The sequence below is a fragment of the Onychostoma macrolepis genome, chromosome 22 (genome assembly GCF_012432095.1).
Source record: "Onychostoma macrolepis isolate SWU-2019 chromosome 22, ASM1243209v1, whole genome shotgun sequence".
NCBI classification, from domain to species: Eukaryota; Metazoa; Chordata; class Actinopteri; order Cypriniformes; family Cyprinidae; genus Onychostoma; species Onychostoma macrolepis.
In genome coordinates, this window is record NC_081176.1 from 12,696,069 (window position 1) to 12,721,032 (window position 24,964).

The 24,964-nt window shown below is 38.8% G+C and overlaps 1 protein-coding gene across 1 annotated transcript in view; it reads left to right on the forward strand.

The window, feature by feature from the left end:
• The first annotated feature begins 14,171 nt into the window (after nt 1-14,171).
• LOC131529787 (NACHT, LRR and PYD domains-containing protein 12-like) overlaps nt 14,172-24,964 on the forward strand; it is a 58,021-nt gene continuing 47,228 nt past the window's right edge. Inside the window, 9 exon segments of the mRNA XM_058759684.1 lie at nt 14,172-14,444; nt 15,161-15,287; nt 15,816-15,920; nt 16,282-16,386; nt 21,259-21,343; nt 21,445-21,640; nt 21,724-23,151; nt 23,154-23,544; nt 24,107-24,277. Coding sequence (XP_058615667.1) covers nt 15,229-15,287; nt 15,816-15,920; nt 16,282-16,386; nt 21,259-21,343; nt 21,445-21,640; nt 21,724-23,151; nt 23,154-23,544; nt 24,107-24,277 — 2,540 coding nt within the window. The 5' untranslated portion in view covers nt 14,172-14,444; nt 15,161-15,228.

Below are 24,964 nucleotides of genomic sequence, written 5' to 3' on the forward strand. Positions count from 1 at the left end.
CCGAGTTTTGTGGATTAATATTTCAGTGTCCTGATGCTGGGTGTTGTTAGTCATGTTAGTCTGTTTTTGCAGCTTCAGGAGCATCTGAATCAGGGGACTTTTTTTCAGGGTTCACTTCATGGTTTTTAAGGGCTTTAAAATGGTAAGAGTTGGGGTCGCTCATTTTTAGGTGTTTCCAAAATTTGATGGCTCGTTTCTCAATGTGCATTAGTAGAGGGTATTGGCCTAATTCTGCCCTGCATGCGTTGTTCGGTGTGTTTCTCTGTACTCTGAGGATGCTCTTACAGAACTCAGCATGCAGGGTTTCAATCGGGTTTTTGTCCCATTTTTCAAATTCGTGATTTAGGAGAGGACCCCACACTTCGCTGCCATATAATGCAATAGGTTCTATGACTGATTGGAATATTTTGAGCCAGATTCTAATTGGTATTTCAATTTGGATAGATTTTTTGATGGCGTAAAAGGCCCTTCTTGCTTTCTCTTTCAGTTCATTCACAGCCAAATTTAGCTTACCAGCTGCACTTATCTTCAGCCCGAGGTATGTGTAGTTTGTGGCATATTCAATGTTTGTCGTACCAAGGGTGAAATTGTGTCTCTTTCCCTGACATCTGGGTCTTTTCTGAAATGTTAGTACTTTAGTTTTGTTAGGATTAATAGTCAGGGCCCAGGTCTGACAGAACTTGTGCAGGATGTCTAGGTTCTGCTGTAGACCCTCTTCTGTTGGAGACAGCAGAACCAGATCATCTGCAAACAGCAAGAACTTTATGTTGGAGTCATTTAGTGTGAGGCCAGGTGCTGCTGATTGTTCCAGGACTTTTGCCAATTCATCAATGTAAATATTGAAGAGGGTTGGTGATAGTGGGCAGCCCTGCCTCACACCCCGCCCTTGAGTGAAGAATTCTGTTCGTTTATTTCCAATTTTAATTGCGCATTGATTGTTTGAATACATTGTTTTTATAATATTGTATGTTTTACCCCCAATACCTGATTCTAGAAGTTTTCACCGCAGACCTTCATGCCAAATTGAATCAAAGGCCTTTTGGAAATCTACAAAGCAAGCGAATATTTTGGTTTTGTTTTGGTTAATATATTTGTCGATCAGGGTGTGGAGGGTGAAGATGTGGTCTGTTGTTCTATAATTTGGTAAGAGTCCAATTTGACTTTTGCTGAGGACACTGTGCTCTGTAAGGAAGTGTACGAGTCTTGTGTTGATGATTTTGCAGAACAGCTTCCCCAGATTACTGCTCACACAGATGCCTCTGTAGTTGTTTGGGTCTGATTTGTCTCCACTCTTGAATATGGGCGTTATGAGTCCTCGGTTCCAGGTTTCAGGGAAATGACCAACACTCAGAACCAAGTTGAACAGTTTCATTATGGCCAGTCGGAATTTATGATTTGTATTTTTAAGTCAAGTCAAGTCAAGTCAAGTCAAGTTGAGCTTTATTGTCATTCCGCTACATGCGGGGGCATACAGTGGAACGAAATGTCGTGCCTCACAGGACCACGGTGCTACATAAATACAGGCATACAACAATGGAGTAAGACAATATAAACCTATACACAACTATCCTACTGATAGATTTTGACTATAAATATACTATCTATAAAAAGTACCTATACAAACTAAAAAATACAAACTATACGAATGCTTCAGATAAATACTGTACATGTGCAAGGAGAAACATTGAGTTCAATCAGCTGGCTGGGGAACAGTGCAGGAGGATTTGTAGTGCATGAGCATGTAAACATACATATATTACTGAGTTCTTTTTGTGGGATTTGTGTACACACAGCAGTGTGTGTGAAAAGTGACTAGTGCGCATAGAGGAGGAGAGTGTGCTACTACAGGTGGTTTGTACAGGCCCACTCACCTGTGTGTAGCACACTTCGAAATTGCACGTTACATGTTACAGGAGGTAGGGGGTTTGTATGGGGGTTCAGAGAGGGGCGGGGTGATTTGAGTTCAGGGCTCTCACAGCCTGGGGGGAAAAGCTGTTGAGCAGTCTGGCAGAGCGGGCTCTGATGCTCCGCACCGTCTTCCTGATGGTAGGAGCTGGAAGAGACTGTGGGAGGGTGTGGAGTCCTTCACGATACTATTGGCTTTGCTGGAGCATCGTGTGAGGAAAATATCCAGGATGGAGGGAGGGGCACCGATGATCCTTGCAGCGGTGTTCACTGTCCGCTGGAGGGTCTTGCGGTCTGCTGCAGTACAGTTCCCGTACCAGACAGTGATGCAGCTGGTCAGCACACTCTCAATGGTGCCCCTGTAGAAAGTGGTGACGATGGGTGGAGGGAGACTTGCTCTTTTCAGCCGGCGGAGGAAGTGTAGGCGCTGTTGTGCCTTCTTGGAGAGTGACATGGTGTTGGTGAACCAGGTGAGATCCTCTGTGATGTGCATCCCCAGGAATTTAGTGCTGCTGACTCTCTCCACAGTCGAGCTATCGATGGTCAGTGGGGGGTGATCAACGGAGTTTCTCCTGAAGTCCATCACAACCTCCTTTGTCTTACTCACATTGAGGGACAGGTTGTTAGTGCCACACGATTCAGCCAGCTGTGCCACTTCCTCTCTGTAGTGCGTTTCATCGTTGTTGCTGATGAGACCTACCACTGTTGTGTCGTCAGCAAACTTGATGATGTGGTTGGAGCTGGACTTGGCAGTGCAGTCGTGGGTCAGCAGCGTGAAGAGCAGCGGGCTGAGCACACAGCCTTGTGGGGCACCTGTGCTCAGTGTGGTAGTGCTCGAGGTGTTGTGGCCGACACGGACTGACTGAGGTCTTCCGGTTAGAAAGTCCAGGATCCAATTGCAGAGGGAATTGTTAAGGCCCAGCAGGTTGAGTTTATTTATGAGCTGTTGTGGGATTATTGTGTTGAATGCTGAGCTGAAGTCAATGAACAGCATTCTAACATAAGTGTCTTTGTTTTCTAGGTGGGTAAGAGCTAGGTGGAGGGTGGAGGAAATTGCATCGTCCGTAGAGCGGTTCGGACGGTATGCAAACTGGAGCGGATCGAGTGTGTTGGGGAGGCTGGTTTTGATGTTGTGCATGACTAACCTCTCAAAGCACTTCATTATGATTGAGTCAGTGCTATGGGACGGTAGTCATTTAGACAGGACACAGGTGATTTCTTTGGTACCGGTATGATTGTTGTGGATTTGAGACATGTGGGGACGACTGCCTGGCTCAGCGAGGTGTTGAAGATATCTGTTAGGACATCTGTCAGCTGTGCAGCACAGTCTTTCAGTACACGGCCAGGTATGTTGTCGGGACCCGCAGCCTTGCGTGGGTTGATCCTAGATAGGGTCTTCCTTACGCCGGCTGGAGACAAACAGAGCGCCTGGTCGTTGGGAGGTGTGGGCAGTTTTGTGCAGGTGTGTCATTCTGCATTTCAAACCGTGAGTAAAAGTGGTTGAGTGTATCTGGGAGGGATGTGTCATCATCACAGGCCTGTGGCGGGGGCTTGTAGTCTGTGATGGTCTGAATAGCTTGCCACAGGCTCCGTGTGTCACTGCTGTCTGTGAAGTGATTGTTGATTTTTGAGCATATGACCGTTTTGCATTTTTGATGCTGCGGGACAGATTGCTCTTGCTGTTTTGAGGGCTGCTTTATCTCCTGATCTGAATGCTTCATCTCTGGACTTTAGCAGCCCACGATCCTCTGCTGTCATCCATGGCTTCTGGTTGGCGCGTGTGGTGATGGTCTTGGTGACTGTCACATCATCAGTGCACTTTTGGATGTAAGCAGTCACAGTTTCAGTGTACTCCTGCAGGTCTGTGTGGTTGTTGTAGGTGGCCGCCTCTTTGAACATGTTCCAGTCTGTGTCCTGGAAGCAGTCCTGCAGTGCTGAGGTGGCATTGTTTGGCCATACCTTGATCTGTTTGTGAACCGGTTTGGCCAGTTTCAGAAGTGGTCTGTATGCTGGGATTAGCATAACAGAGATGTGGTCCAGTACCCGAGGTGGGGCGGGTTCAGCTTTGTATGCGCTCTTAACTGTTGTGTAAACAAAGTCCAGTGTGTTATTTCCCCTTGTTGCAAAGTTCACATGTTGGTAGAACTTTGGCAAAACTGTCTTTAAGTTTGCGTGGTTGAAGTCATGAAAAAGCCGTTGGGGTTATTTGTTTGTTGTTCGCTGATGGCGCTGTACAGCTCATGGCGCGTCCTTTGCGTTTGCACACGGGGATGTAAACCGCGACAATAACAATGGCCGTGAACTCCCGCGGCAGATAGAACGGTCGACACTTCACAAACATAAACTCCACCAGCGATGAACAGTGTTTTGTCACTACCCCAGCATTGTTACACCATTCTTTGTTGGCGTACACACACAAGCCACCGCCGAGTCTTACCAGACAGTGATGAATCTCTGTCCGCGGTAGCAAGTTAGTCCGTGCAGCTGAATGGCGGAGTCCGGGATGTTGTCGTTCAGCCATGTTTCAGTGAAAACAAACACACAACAATCCCTTGTCTCATGCTGTGTAGATCGACTGAGTTGAATTAAGTCCAGTTTGTTTTCCAGAGAGCGAACGCTTGAGAGCATGAGTGTTGGAAGAGCCGGTCTTGTGGGGTTTTCCCTCAGCCTAGCTCGTTTACCTCCGCGCTTACCGCGCTTCTGTCCTCTCTCACACCGCTATGACGCCGCCTTGTGCGGGTAGCGACAGTAGGCGAGGCCGCGGTCTCGAGGTCCGGCTTCAGCAGTAAACAGAGGCCTCGTAGCTTCTCAGTAGCCGCCGGCGAGAGTTGGTCTTTGTATGCGTTGCCGATATCCAAAAGTCTTTGGCGAACATATATGAGTTTTGGAGTGATTTCCTTATGAACTAGCGGTAAATTTACACTATTTGGAGACGAACAGACGACATTAAAAGACAAAAAAGCACCGTCTTTGGGACCTGGAGCAGCCGCTGCGTCTGATCGTGCCGCCATCTTGGATCCTAAGCATTTAGGATGCTTAATTTAGGATTAAGCATTTCATTTAGGATGCTGTCTGGTCCACTTGCCTTTTTTATTGGCAGGGCCTGTATTTTCTCCATCAGCTCTTTTTCTGTGATCGGGTAATCTAGTGGATTTTGGTATTCGCCAATTATGTATTCTATATGCTTTAATTTTTAATATATCTGTGCTTGTTCTGTACTCTGTCACGGGATGGTCAAGAGATGAGGCGAGGACTCAAGTGCAGGAGAAAGTGGGTCTTTTAATAATAAAGAGCAACAAAAACCACCCCGAAGGGGAAAAACAGGCAGGCAGGCAGAGAACCACAGCACAAGTAACCAAACCCACACACGACATGAAACATCCGACATTAAACAACGTAACAGCACAGGACTGCATACACCAGGAGACTATATGGGGAGCCAAACGAGGAGGACACAGGTGAAGTAACTGAAACAATAATGAGATAACAAGGAGGTTGGGGTCAGACAATAGACAGGAGAGCACATGGCACCAACAAAAAACAACAAGCCATGTGCTAACACACACAGTGACATCTGGTGGCCAACCAGGGCACAGCAGCAGGGCCGTGACATACTCATGTTTATTTTGCCATAAAGTTGTTCAAAGTGATTTTTCCAGGTGTTTCCATTTTGTATAGTTATTTCTTCATGGTTCTTTTTATTTAGAAGATTCCAGTTGTCCCAGAAACTGTTTGAATGGACAGATTCTTCAATTGTTTTGAGTTGATTTTGGATGTACTGTTCTTTCTTCTTTCTGAGTGTATTTTTATATTTTTTAAGCTCTTCATAATAATGAAAGCGTAAATCTGAACTGTCTGGTTGTCTGTGTTTTTGATTTGCAAGCTGTCTTAAATTTTTCCTTATTCTTTTACAATCCGAATCAAACCATTTTTCGTTCTCTTGTTTTTGCTTATGAGTTTTCTTAGTGGTTTTAAGATTAGATATTGTTGCCAGATGATCAAATATGTCATTTATGTTTTTTACGGCCAGGTTTACGCCATATTCATTATGAGGATAAATGTTCTCTATAAAGTTATCCATAAGTACACACACTTGGGGGTGGTCAATTGCAGTCAGGTATTTTTCGGTGCTGTTTTGGACCCATCTGTAATTTTTTCTAATATTGTACAGCTTACTGGGTTGTGGGTGTATGTTAGTATTTTCTTTCCTTTTTAAATACACAGTTATTTGACTGTGATCTGATAGGGGTGTTAGAGGTTTGACTGTGAATGCTCTGAAAGAGAATGGATCTAGATCTGTGATCATGTAATCAACTGTTGAGCAACCATGAAATGAACTGTAGGTGTATCTTCCTAGAGAATCCCCTTTCACCCTGCCATTGACGAGGTACAGACCGAGGCTTCGACAGAGCTCCATCAGAAGTTTCCCGTTTTTATTTATTTGGGAATCTGAGTTGTTCCTTGGAAAATTGACAATGTTTTGTTGAAAGCTCTGTCCAAAAATATGATTATTCCCACTGTCTGTGGTGTAGTCCGGTAGGGATCCTGTTCTGGCATTGAGATCCCCACACACCAGCACACTTCCCTGGGCCTGGAAGTGGTTGATTTGACTGTGGAGGGTCTCAAAGATGTTTTCATTATAGTAGGGAGATTCAGAGGGAGGAATATAAAGAGCACATAAGAATATATCTTTCGTAGTTTGATTGAGTTGATTATCAATTTTGAGCCAGATATGAGATTCTTCTTCTTTAATTATTTGGATGTATTTAGCAATTTCAAGCTTGTACCAAATGATTGTGCCCCCTGAATCTCTCCCGCGTGTAATTTTTGCATGTTTTTGGGATGATATGGATATTTCATGATATCCTGGAGGACAAAGAGTGACCTCATCAGTTCTGCGCCACGTTTCCTGTAGTATTATTATGTCTATGTCTAAAACACTCTTCTTAAAATCCAGGGTTTTGGTTTTACATCCCAGATTGGATGAGTTAATGCCCTGAATGTTCCACAGTGTGATTGTCAGTGGTTTCATGGGGTCAATAAAACAATTTTAACAATCCTCTAGAATAGAACCAACCCAACTTGAACCAGTTGATTTTTTTTTTTCCTTCTTTTTTACATTATTTATTTATGCTATGCTATATAATTATGCAGTGTAGTTGTTCAATCCGGTGTGTTTTACTCACGACCAGTCCATCAGCCGTGTGCAGATTAAGTTGAGCATGTCCTTGATCTCTCTTAGATTGGTGCTGTGGGTGTCATTTGGGCCTTTTAGGGCTGCAGCGTAGCTCCGTTGCTCCTGTTGCTCTGGCTGTGGAGTGGGCCTCTGCTCTGTTGAGGTGTTGCTGCCCAGCAGCGGGGCTTCTCTGGGTCCTGGCTGGTTTTTCCGCTGCTGGTATGGTGGCACAGGGTCCTGGCGCTGCTGACGGTGATGGGGTGCAGGCTGTTCACGTATAGGCGGGTGTGGAGGCCGAAAGCGTGGTTGTTGGAGTTCAGGATGTGGGTACAGCCGTGAAGGCTGAAGGTGTTGGGTCATAGGACGCTGTCGACGGAATCTCCAGGGCTCAGCTGGATGTGAGGGGAAGATGCTGTGTGGTGATGCTGGGATGAGGTGTGTCCTTGGTTGAGGTTTGCTGGATTCTCTGTTGCTCTCTGAGGGACTGCCAGGGGTTCTGCCAAGGGCAACATCTTTAAGATTTTTAGCAAAAACATTCACAGTATCTTTGCGTAGGTGGACGTGGTCATGGAGACTGTAAATGTCCAGTGTAGGGTGATGGACCAGATGAACGTTTGGTATTCCGGCACAGCCACGTGAGATGTCTGTGTTGACTCTCTGTATAGTACGGGGGTGGAAATCAGTTCTGGGTAGGAAGGTGGAGGTGATTATTTTTGATGTTGGGAAAGTCTGTGTTGCTTTAATTGCCACTTGTGTAACTGATTGTGCCACTCGTTCCTGTTTTGACCTCAGGTCATTTGTCCCCACGTGAATGATGATGTGGCTGGGATCACCAAGTTTTTCTTTGACAAGTTGTTGAAGGGCACTCTCTGTGTTCGGGCACCAAAGTTTTAATGTTTTGTGGTTGGGAAAAATCTGCTTTTCATTGATAAATCTGCCATTTGAGTCCATTAAAATCACTATTTCTGCATTTCTGGATGTGCTTTCTTGATCTTGGTGGTGCTTGGGGTCTATCTGTGCTGTTGGTGTGTTAGTCTCAGTGGGTGTCAAAGGTGGGTCTGCTGGTGCCTGGGTGGTATTTGAGCTAGGTTGTATGATGGTTTCTGTCTGCTCTCTCAGGCTTTGTATTTCTCTCTCTCTGTAGATCAGCTCTTCCCTGACGCTTTTCAGCTCATTGTTTAGGTTCTTGTTGTCTTGTTGCAGTTTTTTAATGTCTCCTCTCAGCTCCTCAACACTAGCTTTAAATTCTCTCGTGAGCTGAAGAAGTTTGTTTTCCAGGTGCTGTGAACGCTCACTGGATGTTGTCTGTGAGAGCACCAGTTCTCTGAGTTCCACCAGTTCAACCTCCTGTAGGGACAGACTGCTTCGTATCTGAGTGACCGACTGCTCCAGCTGTGTGTCACAGTCCAGGATGGGCTCGTCCTCCTCCTCTAGCTCTACTCCTGAGCTCTTGGTTTTAACATGGCTGTCTAGACTCTCTGTCTGTTTCTCACTCTCTGCCAGAGCTTTTAGGTTGGTAAAGTTTGCTTGGACAGAGCTGAGACATGCTTCATTTCCTTGGAACATTATGGTTCCATTGTGATATATATTTACAGTCTGAAATGCTTTGCTGTTGTCTCCTCCTTCTTCATGAATTTGTATTTGTCTTCCATTACAGATGCCGTGTTTTTTGATATTCTTGTAGAATTTGCAAATAGCTGTGTGTCAAGCATTGCAGTTTTCTGCGTAGAGCAGTAGATTTGTGATAGTGGACCTGTCTCCTTTTTGAAAGTAGTCAGCCATTAAAGTCTCTGGGTTTTTCTTGAGTAGATTGTGTTTATATGTTTTCTTGTCTTTTACAGTCTTTATTTTCTGTGGGTATGTGATGGTTCGGGGGAGGGGCGCTGCCTCTGCCTCTGCTCCCTCCATTTCCAACTGTCACTCTTGTCACTCACTCACTGGTATGTTGCTAATTCAGCTTTAATCAACCAGTTATTTGTCTCTTTCTTATCTTATTGTATTCTAGTGTTGAAAATAATGTTAGTTGAAGGTGGTGACTTTGTCTTGCCTGTTTGTTGATTGAAGTTTTGGAGATTTCTTCTGTATAGTTCCACTATCCTCCTCGATGCGCAGAGTGCTGCTGCTCCTTAGTTGCTTGCATTCAAGATGTATTGAAAAAAAAAAGATTTTTTTTCTTTTAAGAATTAAATCACTATTATCTTGTGATTCTTTATGTTTTTATCTTAATTTTAATGTAGGTATTGTCAGATTTGGTTCTCTCTAGAGGCAAAAAATTGTTTAAGTTTTAAGAGCTCAAGTGGAGCATGACCTCAATTCAATTCTCTCTCTCTCACTCTCTCTCTCTCATTCAGATCGTCAGATCAGCTCCAACAAACTGTTCCAATTATACATTTTCACATAGCAATGAGAAGCGTTATACATGGACGTGTGTGCGGTTGCCGTACTGTATTAAAGCTTTAATCAGAATAAAACCGTATATTAAAAGCTAACATAAGCAGTAGCATAATAACAGCATATCTAAAAGTATGAGACAACAAACAAACAAACAAACCATTAAGAGCCGTGCTTGCACAGGTTCTGCGCGATCCTCTTCACTAATATCCTCTATGTCTCAATCGGGCTCAAATTGATAAGCAATATAGACTTTTCTATATTGTTATAAATCATTGTTTACAGTACAACCGGAGCACATGCCGCTGAGCTGAAGGGCGGGACATTTAGATGCACGCTCGGCGGTTTAGTGAATCAACACACTGAGCCAGCTAACCAATCAGAGCCCATCACGTATTTCTGAGGGAGGGGCTTCATAAAAACAGGAAGTAATCGAGGCGTTTGTCAGAGAAGGGACAGAGCGGTGTGGAATAAAGGTAAATAATATGAAAAATAATACGTTTTTAAAAAAAATGAAGCATGAACACGTTAGACTACACCCCATAAACACAATCAAGCCTAGAAAAAAAACAGTAAACCACCCCTTTAATTCAAACGGTTTGTTTTCCCCCACAGCGTAAACGGATAAGACGTTTTTGTGGGCGTTCCCAGCAATGCCGACCAAGTCAATAGGCGGAACACTTCATGGCTCCGTCTATAGCGCATTGTGATTGGGTGGTTTACGCTGTCAATACTGGAGACAAACCAATGGGTCACTGGCTGCTCGTAGTCCCTGCGTGATGGTCCTTGGCAAAAAAACAAAACAAACAAAAAAAACCTTCTGTCGGCCCCTTCAGTGCGTCGGCCCACCGGGAAAATGCCCGGTATACCCGATTACCAGTCCAGCCCTGGTTAGGGACAGGTTTGGTGGTATGGGTAGGTTTAAGGGTGGGTTAAGGTGTAAGCGATGGGTCAACAGTGTAATTATAAATGTGATTACAGAAATTAATTACAGATGTAATTACATATAGGTATTTTTTAAAAATACAAGTACAATGTAAAAACACGTATGTACACAATAAGTGCATTGTATCAAATTATTAATTAAAATGTAAGTACATAGTAGTTAAGGCCACCTAATATAAAGTGGGACCTAATCATCTATACTGTTTAAAATGAAAAATAAATAACGATATTTCAATATCCATCATGACACCTAGTCAATACACAATATATATAAAAAAACTTCAACAGGTTATAAATGTTTCTGAGCTTGTATCATTAAAGAAGACAATCTATTATTACCTGAGGAGGGAATGCACACTATCAATAGTCTAGCAACACCCCAGCAACTGCATAGCAAAAGCCTAGCAACCACCCAGAATATCCTAGCAACCAACTAGCAACACTTTAGCAAACATCTAGAACATCTAACTGACCAAACTATTTATTTTTCTTAAACAAGATTTTAAGACAAGCCAGCATAAATTTGTCTTTCAAACTTTTCAATCTACTTATTACAGGTATTCTTAAATACTTACAAACAATTAAAATACACAGATGATTTCCCTGCCCAGTGAACACTCATGAGATCAATAACACTTAACAAAAAACTCTTATTAGGATTCAGGAATTATTTTTGCAGCTCAATGTCTATTACATTATACAACATAAATAAAATTACAGATAATAATAATAATTAAGCAATTAACTTTTGGGAACAGATAATTTTCATTTTACTACTGTAAAGTAATCTTGCAGTAGATGAAAAGCACTAGAAAAGTTCAAATACCAAAGAATTGCATACAGTATGAACTTGGTATACACCACAATACAGTACAGTATAAAATAAAATGTAAAAAAGTAAATTCAGCATCCTCTGCACATTTGGTCAAATTTCATTACAGTATACAATACTACAGCAGTTTCCTGGTCTCCTGACACAAGACTATATCTCATTTCACAGTTCTGCAAACATGCAATACACATAAAAAAATGGTTACAAATACAATTTGACAGTCACATGTTTGAAGGTGTACAACATGTGCTACAGTTTACTGTACATATAGAAAAGTGAAATTTCCATCATCTACTGGTACTGTACTGTAATTACACAGCCTGGAGACAGATCCCTCGCAATGCAAGGGTAAATAAATAATTGATGTTTGAATAGTACAGCGTTTTCTTTACTCAAACACTATGTCTGTAAAGGCTAATGTTTTTGTGCGTTTGAAGAGTGGAGAAGAATAGTTATTTGCCGTCTATATACTTGTGTAGGCTACGTTTTAAATATCCTGTGCATAAGCACTTAATTTGAGATTTTGGCCAAGTGTATTAAACAACAAGAAAAACTAAGAGCCCATATAGCTACAATCAAAGTTATATAACCTGTAAAAGTTGATGAAAGCATATAATGCACTTACTGTCTCAGATAACAGTCACAGCCGTTCTAATGACAGACAAAACACTCCATCTCCGTCACTCTCTGGTCAAAAACATTAACTCCATTTGAGCTTGATTTTAATGTTAAATGCAAGTGTCTGATACAATACCAACGCTAACGAAGCAGTGTTGTTTAATTATTGATTTTTTTTTTTTTTTTTTTTTTTTGTGGTATTAAAGAGAGCTTCATGTAGATTTAGTACATGGGACAGCTTTCAAAAATATGCATATTAAGCTTTATTGAAAGAGTTTGTATTAGAACAAATCTGACATATAAAACTTTTAATTTTTATTAGTATTTTTTACATTGGACAAGCAACATTATTTACATTATTTACTAAGACCAATACAAGCAATGTTTAAACTAGAGGACAAACAGCTTTAACTAGTGAAATTTTCACTCAAAGTTTTTGATTTTAATTCATAATATCATTTGTGTTTACATTTTGTCATCAAGTACATAAACCATAAAGTCATCAGCATGTGTTTCTCTTTACAGTGACTCAATAGGAGTCGCAGGCTCTTCTGCAGTCAGAACAATATTTGAACATAATTCATGTTTATATGGATTATATGTAAAACCCAAATATTGTTTTAGACGTGTGTGTAACTAAGTAGCTAACTTTAAGAATTATAATTTAATGTGACACTTCATTTTACTTAATTAAATTGAAATATAGTAACTAATTTGCAATTCTTTGCAATTTCTCTTCTGATTTCTCCTTACAGACTAGATCGTGAACAGACTTTGTTTAGAGCTGCTACAAAGCAGTCTGGTATGCAGTTTACATCCTGGTCTAAATCTTAAAATCCTGTGAAATGAAAAGGACTGTCATTATCAGGTGAGGATCCTCAGAAGATCCTCATCACAAAAAAAAAAAAAAAAAAAATGAAACCAATGCTTGTAGCAGTTTTAAAGCCTTATAGCACTGTGTCAGAATGGGGATATTTATATTTTTCTTATATGCACACATTTGCACAAAACTGCAGCTCTTAGCATATTTAATGACGGAAATACACACATGCACTTTAAAATCAATAATGCTACATTATTAGGAACATCCATGTGCAGTAATGATATTTGATATTGAATGGTTATTGTTGGTTTAGTGTTGATATATATTACGATTTTGTTTCATTCACAGGTGGAGCAGTGAAGGGAATAGAGTCAGTGGTCAGAACAGAGAGGATTCTGGGTCTTCAGTATAAAGCTACAATCATAATTGAATTGTAATTCTAATTATGAAATTTAGCACTCAGATATATATATATATTTTCACAATATATTTTTCATATTTTGTACATAATGTATCAAAATCATGTAAGCTAAATTTTCTAATGTGAGACAAAAGATGTGTTTGCTGTAAACAGAGACATGATATGATTTAATCTCGGTTCAGTTGTACTTGGTATTGTTTTATGAGCTTTAATACAAGTTTGAACTAAAGACTAAATTGTTTCTCGTGTTTTTTTGTTTTGTTTTTGTTTTTGTCACTAAAGACCTTGACAACTGTCTGAAGCAAAATGCAAGAACGCAACATAATAATCTTAAACATTAGCGTAAGGAAATCAAATGTCAAATTATTAGTTTTATTGATCTAGGATATAATGCAGCACCTCAAACTGCATCGGTCTACTGATGGAATGGAAATTTTATCTGCAGTTTCTCAAGATCACCATAGAGTTCATCACACCATGTGAAGTGTGTTTATAACCATATCAGCAGTAATCAAAAACTAGTTAATATTCATTTGTTTTTGGCTTCAAAAAGATAAAATGTTTAAACAACAATATGAAGTTTAAATTTGTAGTGCATATTTGTGTATTAGGTTAGGGAGCCAATGCATATAATTCCATTTGGAGAACTGCAAGACCTGTTAACCTCAATCAACGATTTTCACATATCCAAGAAAGGAGCACTCTAATTAATGCTATGTTATACATCATGGAGAAAAATAAAACAGGTTTATGCATCATGGATTATTGTCAAGAAGCAGAACCTGTAAAGTGAAAGTGAAAGTGACATGACATATGGCCAAGTAGAACATGCATTAATAGTATATATGAAACCAAAACAATATGTCAGGCATTTACAGTATCCAGCATCTTAGATAATAGTCCAGAACCAGGGAAAATAATAAATGCACAGTTGAAATGTGTTCGGTTAAATATCTAGAAATGTAGTACGTTTTGGAATATATAGCGGAATATTCACGCTCCTTTTCAGTAGGTGGCGGTATGGATCTGTTAAAACGCTCCAATAAAACCCACGAAGAAGAAGAAAATAAATTTAATTTAATTTATGTGCTATTTACAAAAACACATAAACGGATAGCAAGAGAAAATGGTACTCGCTGGATTTGGTCCATTTGATGTCCGTCCCGGAAAACCTTCTTAAATATTTCAAGTTTTACACAGCTCTCGCATCCGTCGTGTGCGATCATAAATGAGAACGTTAGTCAGTCATCGCTGTTAATCGATACCAAAGTCTGCAAACACAGCAGTCTAACGACAGCATCTTCTACCAGAGACTGGACTTTGCTTTGGAATCGTAAGTTTGATTTAAATATGAAGCTGAAGGTGACCTTTCTTAGTCCGGAAGTATTAAAGACTACTCCAAATTGATGTAGCTACCTGAAATTAGGTCCTACGTAAACAAATATTTTGAAGTGTGTGAATGTTAAAACATGAAGATTAAAAAAGTATTATTTAAAAATAAAAAATGCTGGTTTCCCCTATGTTCTCTATGCTAGGCTGTTGTTTTTGTGATACACAATCTAAAGTGTTATAAACTGAACAGCAAGTTGCATCTAGCATTCTGTTGTTTCTTTGTTAGTTAGTTAAAGAAGATCAGCTGCTATCACTAAAGAATATTTCAGTTCACATATATAATATATGTGTTTGCGTGTGTGTGCACGTATACTGACCATAATACAGGTTACATCTACTCAGTTATTTTAGGAGCATAAGTAGTGATTGAATGACATCAAATTATATTAATAAAATGTATATGATTGTAAAAAGGACATAAAACTGCAATACAGAATGTAACAAACTGGGTTCAATTTTCCCATTCAAAAATTTAAGCACAGTGTAAATGACTATTCCCAAATTACCTTATATTTTATGCCACATGTCAGACCACTTGGCTATTCTATATTTGTTTGTAAACCACTTTAGTTTATATAGTAGTTGTTTTTTTCCCCCTCATTATTTTCTTGAATAACTGCTTTGTTATTGACCTTATTAACATATTATTATATCCAGGTCACACTGGTCAACTGACTATTTTCACAAACCAGTGCTGATGCTTTCACTGGAAGTTTAGCTGCAGTATGTCAGAGGGGAGAGGAACATACTTTCTGTCTGAGATGAGTCTGTCACAGAAACAGAGGTAAGACTGAGTCTATTTACAGAGAATCATTTTTTAAACAGTACTGAAATTTCTGTTTTTTTGTTTTGTTTGTTTTTTACATTTGCAAATACTTTGAAACTATACATGGCAAACAGGGCTTTAAGAAGAAGTCTAACTTAAAAGTAACTAACTAACATACAGAGCTTCTACCATGACTGCCGATGTTTTGGGACTACAGTATGAATTAATTTTATCAGTGCAATTTAACTGATTTTTGAACATTCAGAAAGTAGCCAGTAGATGCTAAACATTTAAAATATGAAAAGTAAAGTCATTATTGACGTATTTGCAAATGTACAAATTTATTCACTCTCTCACAGCTTTTTTTGGCTGGGGTAATAGAACAGTAGTGTTATTATAGCAATAAAGTGCTCAAGTAGTGTTATAATTGTACACAACATTTTAAATTACAGTGTATAAAAATGGCTAAATTTATGAAAAATGTTATGCAAACGCCACAGTCAGTGTTGTTCTTTTTTCCCGCCTTTGTCTCCTCTGTGTCATTAGTGTGAGAACAGGTTCACCTGTATTCAGCTCTGTGTCTGTGAAGAGTGACCGTTCAAAAGGTGGCATGCCAAACTTCAGTGAGAAAAAACCATCATCTACCAAAAGGTATTTCATGTGTTTTACATTATAGCGTTAAAGCATTATTAATCTACAGGGGTGTGTGATAGAACTCGACTGAAGAAATTGATTATTTACCACAATATTAATGGCCTTTATTGAGCTTATTCTGGAACCTCTTTCAGTAAAACAACGCAGGCAATCACTAAGAGGCATACGTACAAATTCATTATGGAAAATAAAGATCATGCACCCGAACATGAATATATCCATCCATCCATAGTCATAGTAGGATGAAATGCACAGCTATACTGTATCTAATTATCATTTGCAGCATTACAATCTTTTAATTATACTGAAATACTTCCTCTCTGATAGTGTTTTGTCTCTTTGTTCTTTTTGTCATTAGTGTAAGATCAGGTTCACATGTGTCCAGTTCTGTGTCTGTGAAGAGTGACCATTCAAAAGGTGGCATGCCAAACTTCAGTGAGAGAAAAACACCACCTGCCAAAAGGTATTTCATATGTTTCTTAATTTTAGTCAAACATAGACTGTGATAGAAAGTTTATCAGTGAATACCTAATATGAAAATTTTTTGTTAGTTATATATAAGTGTATATGAACTCTGAAAGGTTTATCAGGGTATTTAACCTTTTCACACATGAGTTTAAAATATTCTAGCAGACGGTTACGGCTGTCATTTACACTACTCCGGCATTTTCAACCTTCGAAAACAAACTTTTTTAAAACAGACCCCGATTTAGTTTGGAAACTCTGGGGTTGCGCTTCAGTGTAAACAGTCCAAAACGAAGACTAATGATAGCAGTTTTTTGTTATGATCATCTTTAACCAACAAACATATAACAGATTGCTAGATGCTGGGCTTTATCTACCTAACTGTGAATGTCCAGTTTAAAATACTTTTGATTTTGCATCACAAAAACAACAACCTAACACAGAGAAAATATGGGAAACCTGCAATATTTATTTTAAATAATACTTTCTAAATCTTCATGTTTTGACATCCACATACTTAATATTTGTTTATGTCATTTCAGGCAGCTTCTACGGCTGTTAAACATTTTAAATATGAAAAGCAAAATCATTATTGACGTCCATTGAGCTGGACACTAGTGCATTTTCGTTTTAAAACGCATAACTTTTGCTACGCTTACGGCTGTTGTTTACACTACTCCTGCGTTTTCGACCCTTGAAAACGGAGACTTTTGAAAACGCTGCAGACCCTGTTTTAGTTTGAAAACTCCAGGGTTGCATTTCAGTGTAAACATTCGACATATAAATAATTGGGAATCTACCTATACCTATTCTATGTTTGTAACTGCATAAATGGTCATGTGACATGCATTTTCGGTTGTGTAGTGTGGATGGAGATCATTTCTGAAACGCAGTGAAAATGCCAGTGCAGACTCTTTTCGCTGTTTTGAACTAAACTAAACACTGAATAGTTTTGATATGTGCCAAGTGCTGATGATGTCCGTTTCAGGCTTAGCACCAAGAAAAGCACAAAGATATATTTGAATTTAGCAGTTGATCACATGATGTGCTGAACATTCTAATCACACCGGTGTGATCGTATGCGTTAAAGGTTTATTTCACTACCAGAAAAAAAAAATTACTGATGATTTACGCAGCTCCATGTCATGCAAGAGGTTCAGGGGTGTATTTCATAAAGCACGGTTAACTTACCTTCGGCTAAACCCTGAACTTTGGGTTGATTATCCCCAAACCCCCAAGTAGGGCTCGCTGCATCCTGCGGTGAACATCCAACCCCGCCCACATCCAAGTGTGACATCAGAAGCCACGCCCACACCCAACACAGCCCCGCGTCAAAGCATTACGTCAGAAACTACGCCCTTATCAAATACGTCATCTTGTGATTCCCCATCCCCGTACCAGGGAAACCCGGAAGCAATGTTATGTCGAAGCAATTTACGGCCGTTTCGGGGATCTAAGTAAAATAATGTTGTCTTTCGTTTTACTAATACACGTTTTCTTATTTCTTTAAAGGATGTCTAGGCTAAAATGGCACAACTTAAGTCTAATATATTTAATATGTCTAACATGGAGCTGAATTCATCATCACAACAGCCTGTAAAACACTTGCATTGGTTGATTAAATTAGGCTGATTGTAATAAAAACCTCTACACCTGACCTTATTCATTTATGTAATGAGATAAATTCACATTTATTACGATTGATTTTGAACTACCTAAGACACCTTTTAAATTGCTCAAATTTAAAGGGGACAATTAGATTTTGTTATTGTAAGTCACAACATATTTTTATTAATTTATAATTGTCATTTAATTTTCTAAAGATGTGTTCCACTTATCATAAAGTGTTAACATTTGAATGAAAGGATTTACAGTTCTCCATGTGCAGTAAGCTACACATACATAGGCTAAGTAGAGATCGCTTGCATTGGATAGATTATACAAGTAACATGGCATTGACATTCAGACCTTGTTCATCAACAAAACTTTACATGAAATGTGTCCAGGTCCTCCACATACTTAAAGATGAATAAACCCTTCATCCCTTGCTTCATATTTTTATATTCATTATTTTACAAAAATAATTACATTTCAAAATATATGTTCAACAAGAGATATGTTTCAGCTATCATAAATGAACAGTTGAATGTTCATATAAACAGTTCTTGAAATGCAGTACACATACATACATAAGCTACAAAGAGAGATTCCTTGCTTTGAAAGATTATTCACAGAAACATGGCATGGACTTTCAGTCGTTGTTCATCAAGACAGTTTGTTATGAATATGTCCAGCTCCTCCGGATACTCAAAGAATCAGAAATCAGAATCAGAAAGAGCTTTATTGCCAAGTGTGCTTACACACACACAAAAGGAATATGTCTTGGTGACAGAAGTTTCCAGTGCACAGACAGGATGACAAGTGACAAGACACAGATAACAAAATAAACAAGTGATTAAAAATAAAATATGTGAAAACAATAGATAATAGACATTGTTTTAATGTCATACTTACTTGCGAATGTCCGCTGAATGTCCAATGTAATGGCAAAACACTGGAGACAGGCTGGATCCTCTCCAAACCAGAGATGTAGGTTGGTTGGAGAGGGCAGGACATAATATGTGGCTCTGATGGTAAAGCTCAGCATATTGGACTCTGTGTTCCACAGCTCGCTCCAACTGATCTTCCTCCTCTCCATACCTTCCCACCTCATCCAGCGCCCTTGCTTGGCTTGGGACCCTCTGGCACACCTGTAATGTGTAAATTTACAAATAAATATAGTAAACAAAAGGATAAAAACGACAGATCATGTCCATGTTTTTGCCACAAAATTATGCTTTATTATGTACGGAAAACACATACTCCATCTCTCCCGCTCTCTCTTCCTCACAGACCGCACATACATAACAGTTATAGTTTGCACACACACTAACATATATCGCGCTAATGTTGTTAGCGCTACTCTGACGATTTTATCAGTAAACAACTTAAAAACTACATGACTTCTCACAAGCGAGGTAACAACAACGGCGCTGTTCGTGAATAAAAGGAACTTTCACTATAACTAGAGACATTGCTGACGAACACTATTGAGAGATGCACAGAGGTAATCTCTCTCTCTCTCTCTCTCTCTCTCATAACTTATTAACTGAATTAACTGTATTAGTCTGCTATCAATGGCTCAAGCCTCCGTTACTAGGTTTAAAATGACATTTTGGAATTAGCAACGGAGGCGTTGGATGAGATGCGGAAGAAATAATTCTACTGACAATAGCGATTTAAGTAGAAAACCCGATGCATGCTTTGAAATATATAATCTGATCGATGTCTTGAGGTGTGGCAACCGCAGTATAAGGGGAATGATTGACTTCAGTCCGTTGAATTATTAGAAAAATAATACACACCCGAGGTGTAACGGCCACTCCGCTTCGCGTTGTATATGTAATACATATATATGTGTATATATAATAGGCTATATTACATATTATAATATTATATAATGTTGTGCACTATCTATCACGCCCACTGAAGGCTCGTCAGTAGATCACGCATGCACTGATATCGCTGAAGTGAACTAATCCTGAACAGAATCTACTCCGGAGCAGGCTATCTTCAGAGAGCAAGTTGCTATGGTTATGGAATGCCTTTAAAATTGTTATTAAACTTCTATACTCTGCACATGGTAAGAATATGGAACATGTATTTTCAAAAGCATGTTTGAAGCAAATTGTAATGGTAAAAATACTCCATAACAGGAATTAGAAGTCCTGGCCTGTCCTGGCCTTTTCATGGTCCAAGATCTTGTTGTCCTCTAGTCTTAAAATTTTTAATCTGGATCTTAAAACAAATAATATTGCTGCATTATAAGCCCCAAAATTAACAAAATTACAATGTATGGCATTTAACTTTCTTAATGCACATTTGATCAGTTGCATAACATAGAATATTTGACTGTCCCACATTAGTCAAAATGTACTGTCCCACTTTTGAAACGTCCTTTTCTAAAGTGGGATGACAAAAATTTCTTTAAATAGAAAATGTTCTTAACACATTTTAACAATATTACTGCAAAATTTGTTGTACAAATACATCACAAATATAATTTGATAACAATTTAGAACATTTTTTTTATTTAAAACCGATTTGTATCCTTAACATTAATGTTGTCTAAATCCTATGTCACTGACCTTTGAGTAAACTTTACAAGAGGTACTTCCTGTTTGATGATTTTCACGGCCACATTTCTGACATAATTTTCAGAAAGTCAAGTGATTTCAATAACTTGACACCCCTGCTTGAATTCAACACCAATCATGTTCACTTTAATGTTGTAAAAGAAGAGATAAACACAATGAAGCTTAGGTGTCCCACATTAGGCAGTGTCCCACATTACACTAATCCACCCTACATGCAATCCGTGCATGTATTAGAAAACATAACATTCTGCAGTTTATTTACTAATCGTTTGAGGCCATTTTGCGATTTTAATCATCATACAGTAACCAGCAACAACCAGCCTTCCTCTTTTCATCGAAGACATGCAGTGCAGTATTAAACAGTCTCTCGCTTGTAATGATATTTGCATTTTTCTCTGACAGTTTTAAATGCTTCCACACTGCCGACATGTTTGCTGCATTAGCGCATGCCTCTATTTGATCGCTGTGATTTTTTTTTTCTTTTCACTTATTCGGCCGAACATCGAAAGAGCTTATTTTGCTATTTTCGTCCGAATAATTTCGGTTGTAACATTCAGTGCATCCCTATTTGAAAGCAAATGCTTTCTTTTTCTCATTGATAAAAATGTTTACAAGAGATGTCTGTAATATTTTGCCTGTAAATACAGTGTTTTATTTTAGTTATTTGTTAACAGGCTTCAATATAAGACATTAAATTCAGACTTCCAGACTCAAAGGAACCATGAGAATTTCAAAGACAATCTTTTAGGGATTTTTCAGGTAAGAAAACATAAGTGTTTAATGTTTATAAATATGTTATTGAACACAAAAATTCAATTTCAATTTCAATTCTTTTTTCTTTTTTTTTGCTTTCTTTGTAGGATCTTGAGAGCAAAATAATCACATTCCTGAAGATTGAGCTCGAAAAGTTTAAGCAAATATTAAAAAGGGAGAACTTGCAGTCTTTCACTAAAGACTTTAATGAGAACAGATGCAGCATCAAAGAAGCAGCTCTTGATCTCACACTCTACTTCCTGAGAGAGATGGAGCAAAATGAAGCTGCTAATACTCTAGAAGGTAAGAGACTCATGACCATCCGTCACTTATGAATGCATTAGAGAAAGTGGACTGAAACTGTTTTCTTTTTTTCCTGTGTTTAGATGAGCTGTTCTTCATTCATCAGCTAAAATGTAGCATGAAGAAGTATCAGTGTTTATTTGAAGGAATTGCAAAGCAAGGTGATTCTACACTTCTTAATAACATCTACACAGATCTCTATATCACTCAGGGTTGTAGTGAACAGGTCAATACTGAACATGAGGTAAGACAGATTGAAGTTACTTCCAGGCGTCATGAATCACAGGAGATACCAGTTGAATGCAAAAGATTGTTTGAAACATCTGAACAAGACAAGCAGATCAGAACTGTACTGACAAAAGGTGTTGCTGGCATCGGAAAATCAGTCTCTGTGCAAAAGTTTGTTCTGGATTGGGTTGAAGAAAAAGAAAATCAAGACATTGGCTTCATATTTCCTCTTCCATTCAGAGAGATGAACTTAAAGGAGAAAGAAACACAAAGTTTGATGGACCTTGTAACTCAGTTTTTCCCAGAGACAAAAGGACTGAACCTTAAAAGAAGGAATAATTTCAAAGTCCTGTTTATCCTTGATGGTTTGGATGAATGTCGTCTTCCTCTGAACTTTGATGGTAATGAGACATGGTCTGATGTATCATCACCAGCCTCTCTGGATGTTCTCCTGACAAACCTCATCAAGGGAAATCTGCTTCCTTCTGCTCTGATCTGGATCACCACCAGACCAGCAGCTGCCAGTAAGATTCCTGATGACTGTATCGACCGGCTGACAGAGATACGAGGATTCAATGATTCACAAAAGGATGAATACTTCAGAAAAAGATTCACTGATGAGAATCAGGCCAAAGAAATCATTGATCATGTTAAAAAATCAAAGAGTCTCTTCATCATGTGCCACATCCCAGTCTTCTGCTGGATTTCAGCTACTGTTCTCCAAAACATTTTAGAGGAGAAAAGAAGTAATGATATGAGAAACAAATCTGATTACACGTGTAAAACACTGCAGGAATCAAATACTGAAGACACTCCCAAAACTCTAACACAAATGTACACACACTTTCTCCGCTTTCAAATCCAGCAGAGCCGTCGAAAGTATGATGGAGAATACACACCAGATGTTTCCTGGGACAAAGATGCCATCCTTTCACTGGGGAAACTGGCATTTCATCAGCTGGAAAAAAACAATGTGATCTTCTATGATACAGATCTGGAAGCCTGTGGTATTGATGTCTCTAAAGCATCAGTTTATTCAGGCATGTGTACCCAGATCTTTAAGGAGGAAACAGGGATCATTCTTGGTACCATGTACTGCTTTGTTCACTTGAGCATTCAAGAGTTTATTGCAGCCCTTTATGCACATTTATTTCTAGAAATCAAAAAGAAAAGTGTGTTTGTTCAAGACTCTATAGAACAGGAAAAAAATGAAGCCATGATTGATTTGCTCAAGACTGCAGTGGACAAGGCACTCAAGAGTGACAATGGGCACCTGGACCTTTTCCTCGCTTCCTCCTCGGTCTGTCACTCCAGTCCAATCGGCGACTCTTACGTGGTCTGTTAACACAGCAAGATGACAATGACCAGAGCAAAAAGGAAATAGTTCAGTACATCAAGCAGAAATTTGAAGCTAATCTGTCTCCAGAGAGATCCATCAATCTGTTCTACTGTCTGAATGAACTGAACGACCAAACTCTGGTGAAAGAGATTCAGACCCACCTTAGCAAAGGAAGTCTTTCATCTGGTGATCTTTCTCCTGCCCAGTGGTCTGCTTTGGCTTTTGTGTTGTTGACATCAGAGAAGGAGCTGGAGGAGTTTGAGCTTCAGAAATTCAAGAAATCAGACGAGTGTCTCATTAGATTATCAGCAGTCATCAAAACCACCAAAAGAGCCTTGTAAGTCATTTAAAATGTTTTGTCATGTTATGGTTTAATTAAGAATATGCAATTATCCACATTGCTGTATATAGTGATTCTTTATCATACATTACATATTGGCTAATATACGTAAATATGTTTCATGCTAAATTTTTTCTTATATCTATTTTTGTTTTTGGCCTGTTTTATTGAGTAATGGGGAATTAAAGTGCAAAGCTAATTATTTATACATTTTTATTAGCAGTGCCATCTTTACATCGATGTAGAAATGTATTATTGTTTTCAAATGTTTTCAAACATTTCATTGAACTTTTAGACAAAATATAAAAATGAGCAACATCACTGTGATGTCACTGAGAAGTGGCATGCCACAGCATAATGAATGTAGCGGAAACACTATAATTGTATATAAGTGCCATTGAATCAAAAGTGCTAATATACAGAAATTACTAGTTTTTGAAGAGATATGCTAGTGTGGCTCACCTTGTTCATTTAAAATAATATAAATATATTAATTATAATATAAAAATTATTGTATATGTTCCACCTAATTCTGTGATGTGATTTATTTTCCCTGTAGGCTAAATGATTGTAACTTAACAGACAAAAGCTGTTCAGCTCTGGCTACAATTTTTGAATCAGATACCAATCTGAAAGAGCTGAACCTGAACAATAATTATCTGCAGGATTCAGGAGTGAAGCTGCTCTGCACTGGACTGAAGAACGTACAGTGTAAATTGGAGATACTGAGGTAAGTTGTATGAGAACAGACATTGAGCTCAACCAGAACATGTAAGTTGTGTGGCAACGGAAGATTGAGTTTTTTTTTTTTTTTATAGCATTTACCTTTAAATACCTTTAAATTCCTGTGATATGAGGATAGTTTTACTCAAATGAAACGGTCAAATGCCCATGAAGTGACTCTCAGAGCAGTTCTGGAGATGTTGTTCATTATGTTCTCAATTAGTGAGACGGCAGACCCTAATATAATGGCGGGGGAAACACTGATTGAGCACTAATGCTTGGAGTGTGAACGTAGCATAAGAGATTCAGTATGCAGTGTAGAGTTTTGTTGATTTACAATGGAACTGTGTGAGAACTGTGAACAAAAGATGAGTGAGAGCTTTTTAATGATTATAAAGGGAAGCTCTTTGCACCATAGCAATGGACAGGGACATAAATAGTTCAAAATAAAAAAAGCACCTTTTTCAGAATCACCCTAAGGCATTTGATTCTGGAATGGGGTTTACTGTCACATACATTAGAAGAGCCTGCACAGTGACAGGAAATAAAAATGGACACAAAAAAATTGTGGCTTTCAGAACACAGAAGTAGTGCAGATGAATTAAACAAGAGAAAGAGGTAATTCCGTTTCGAGAAAGAAAACATCTCATGCCAAATGTATTCTATTTAGGAACAATATAGGTTTTTTTAGCCC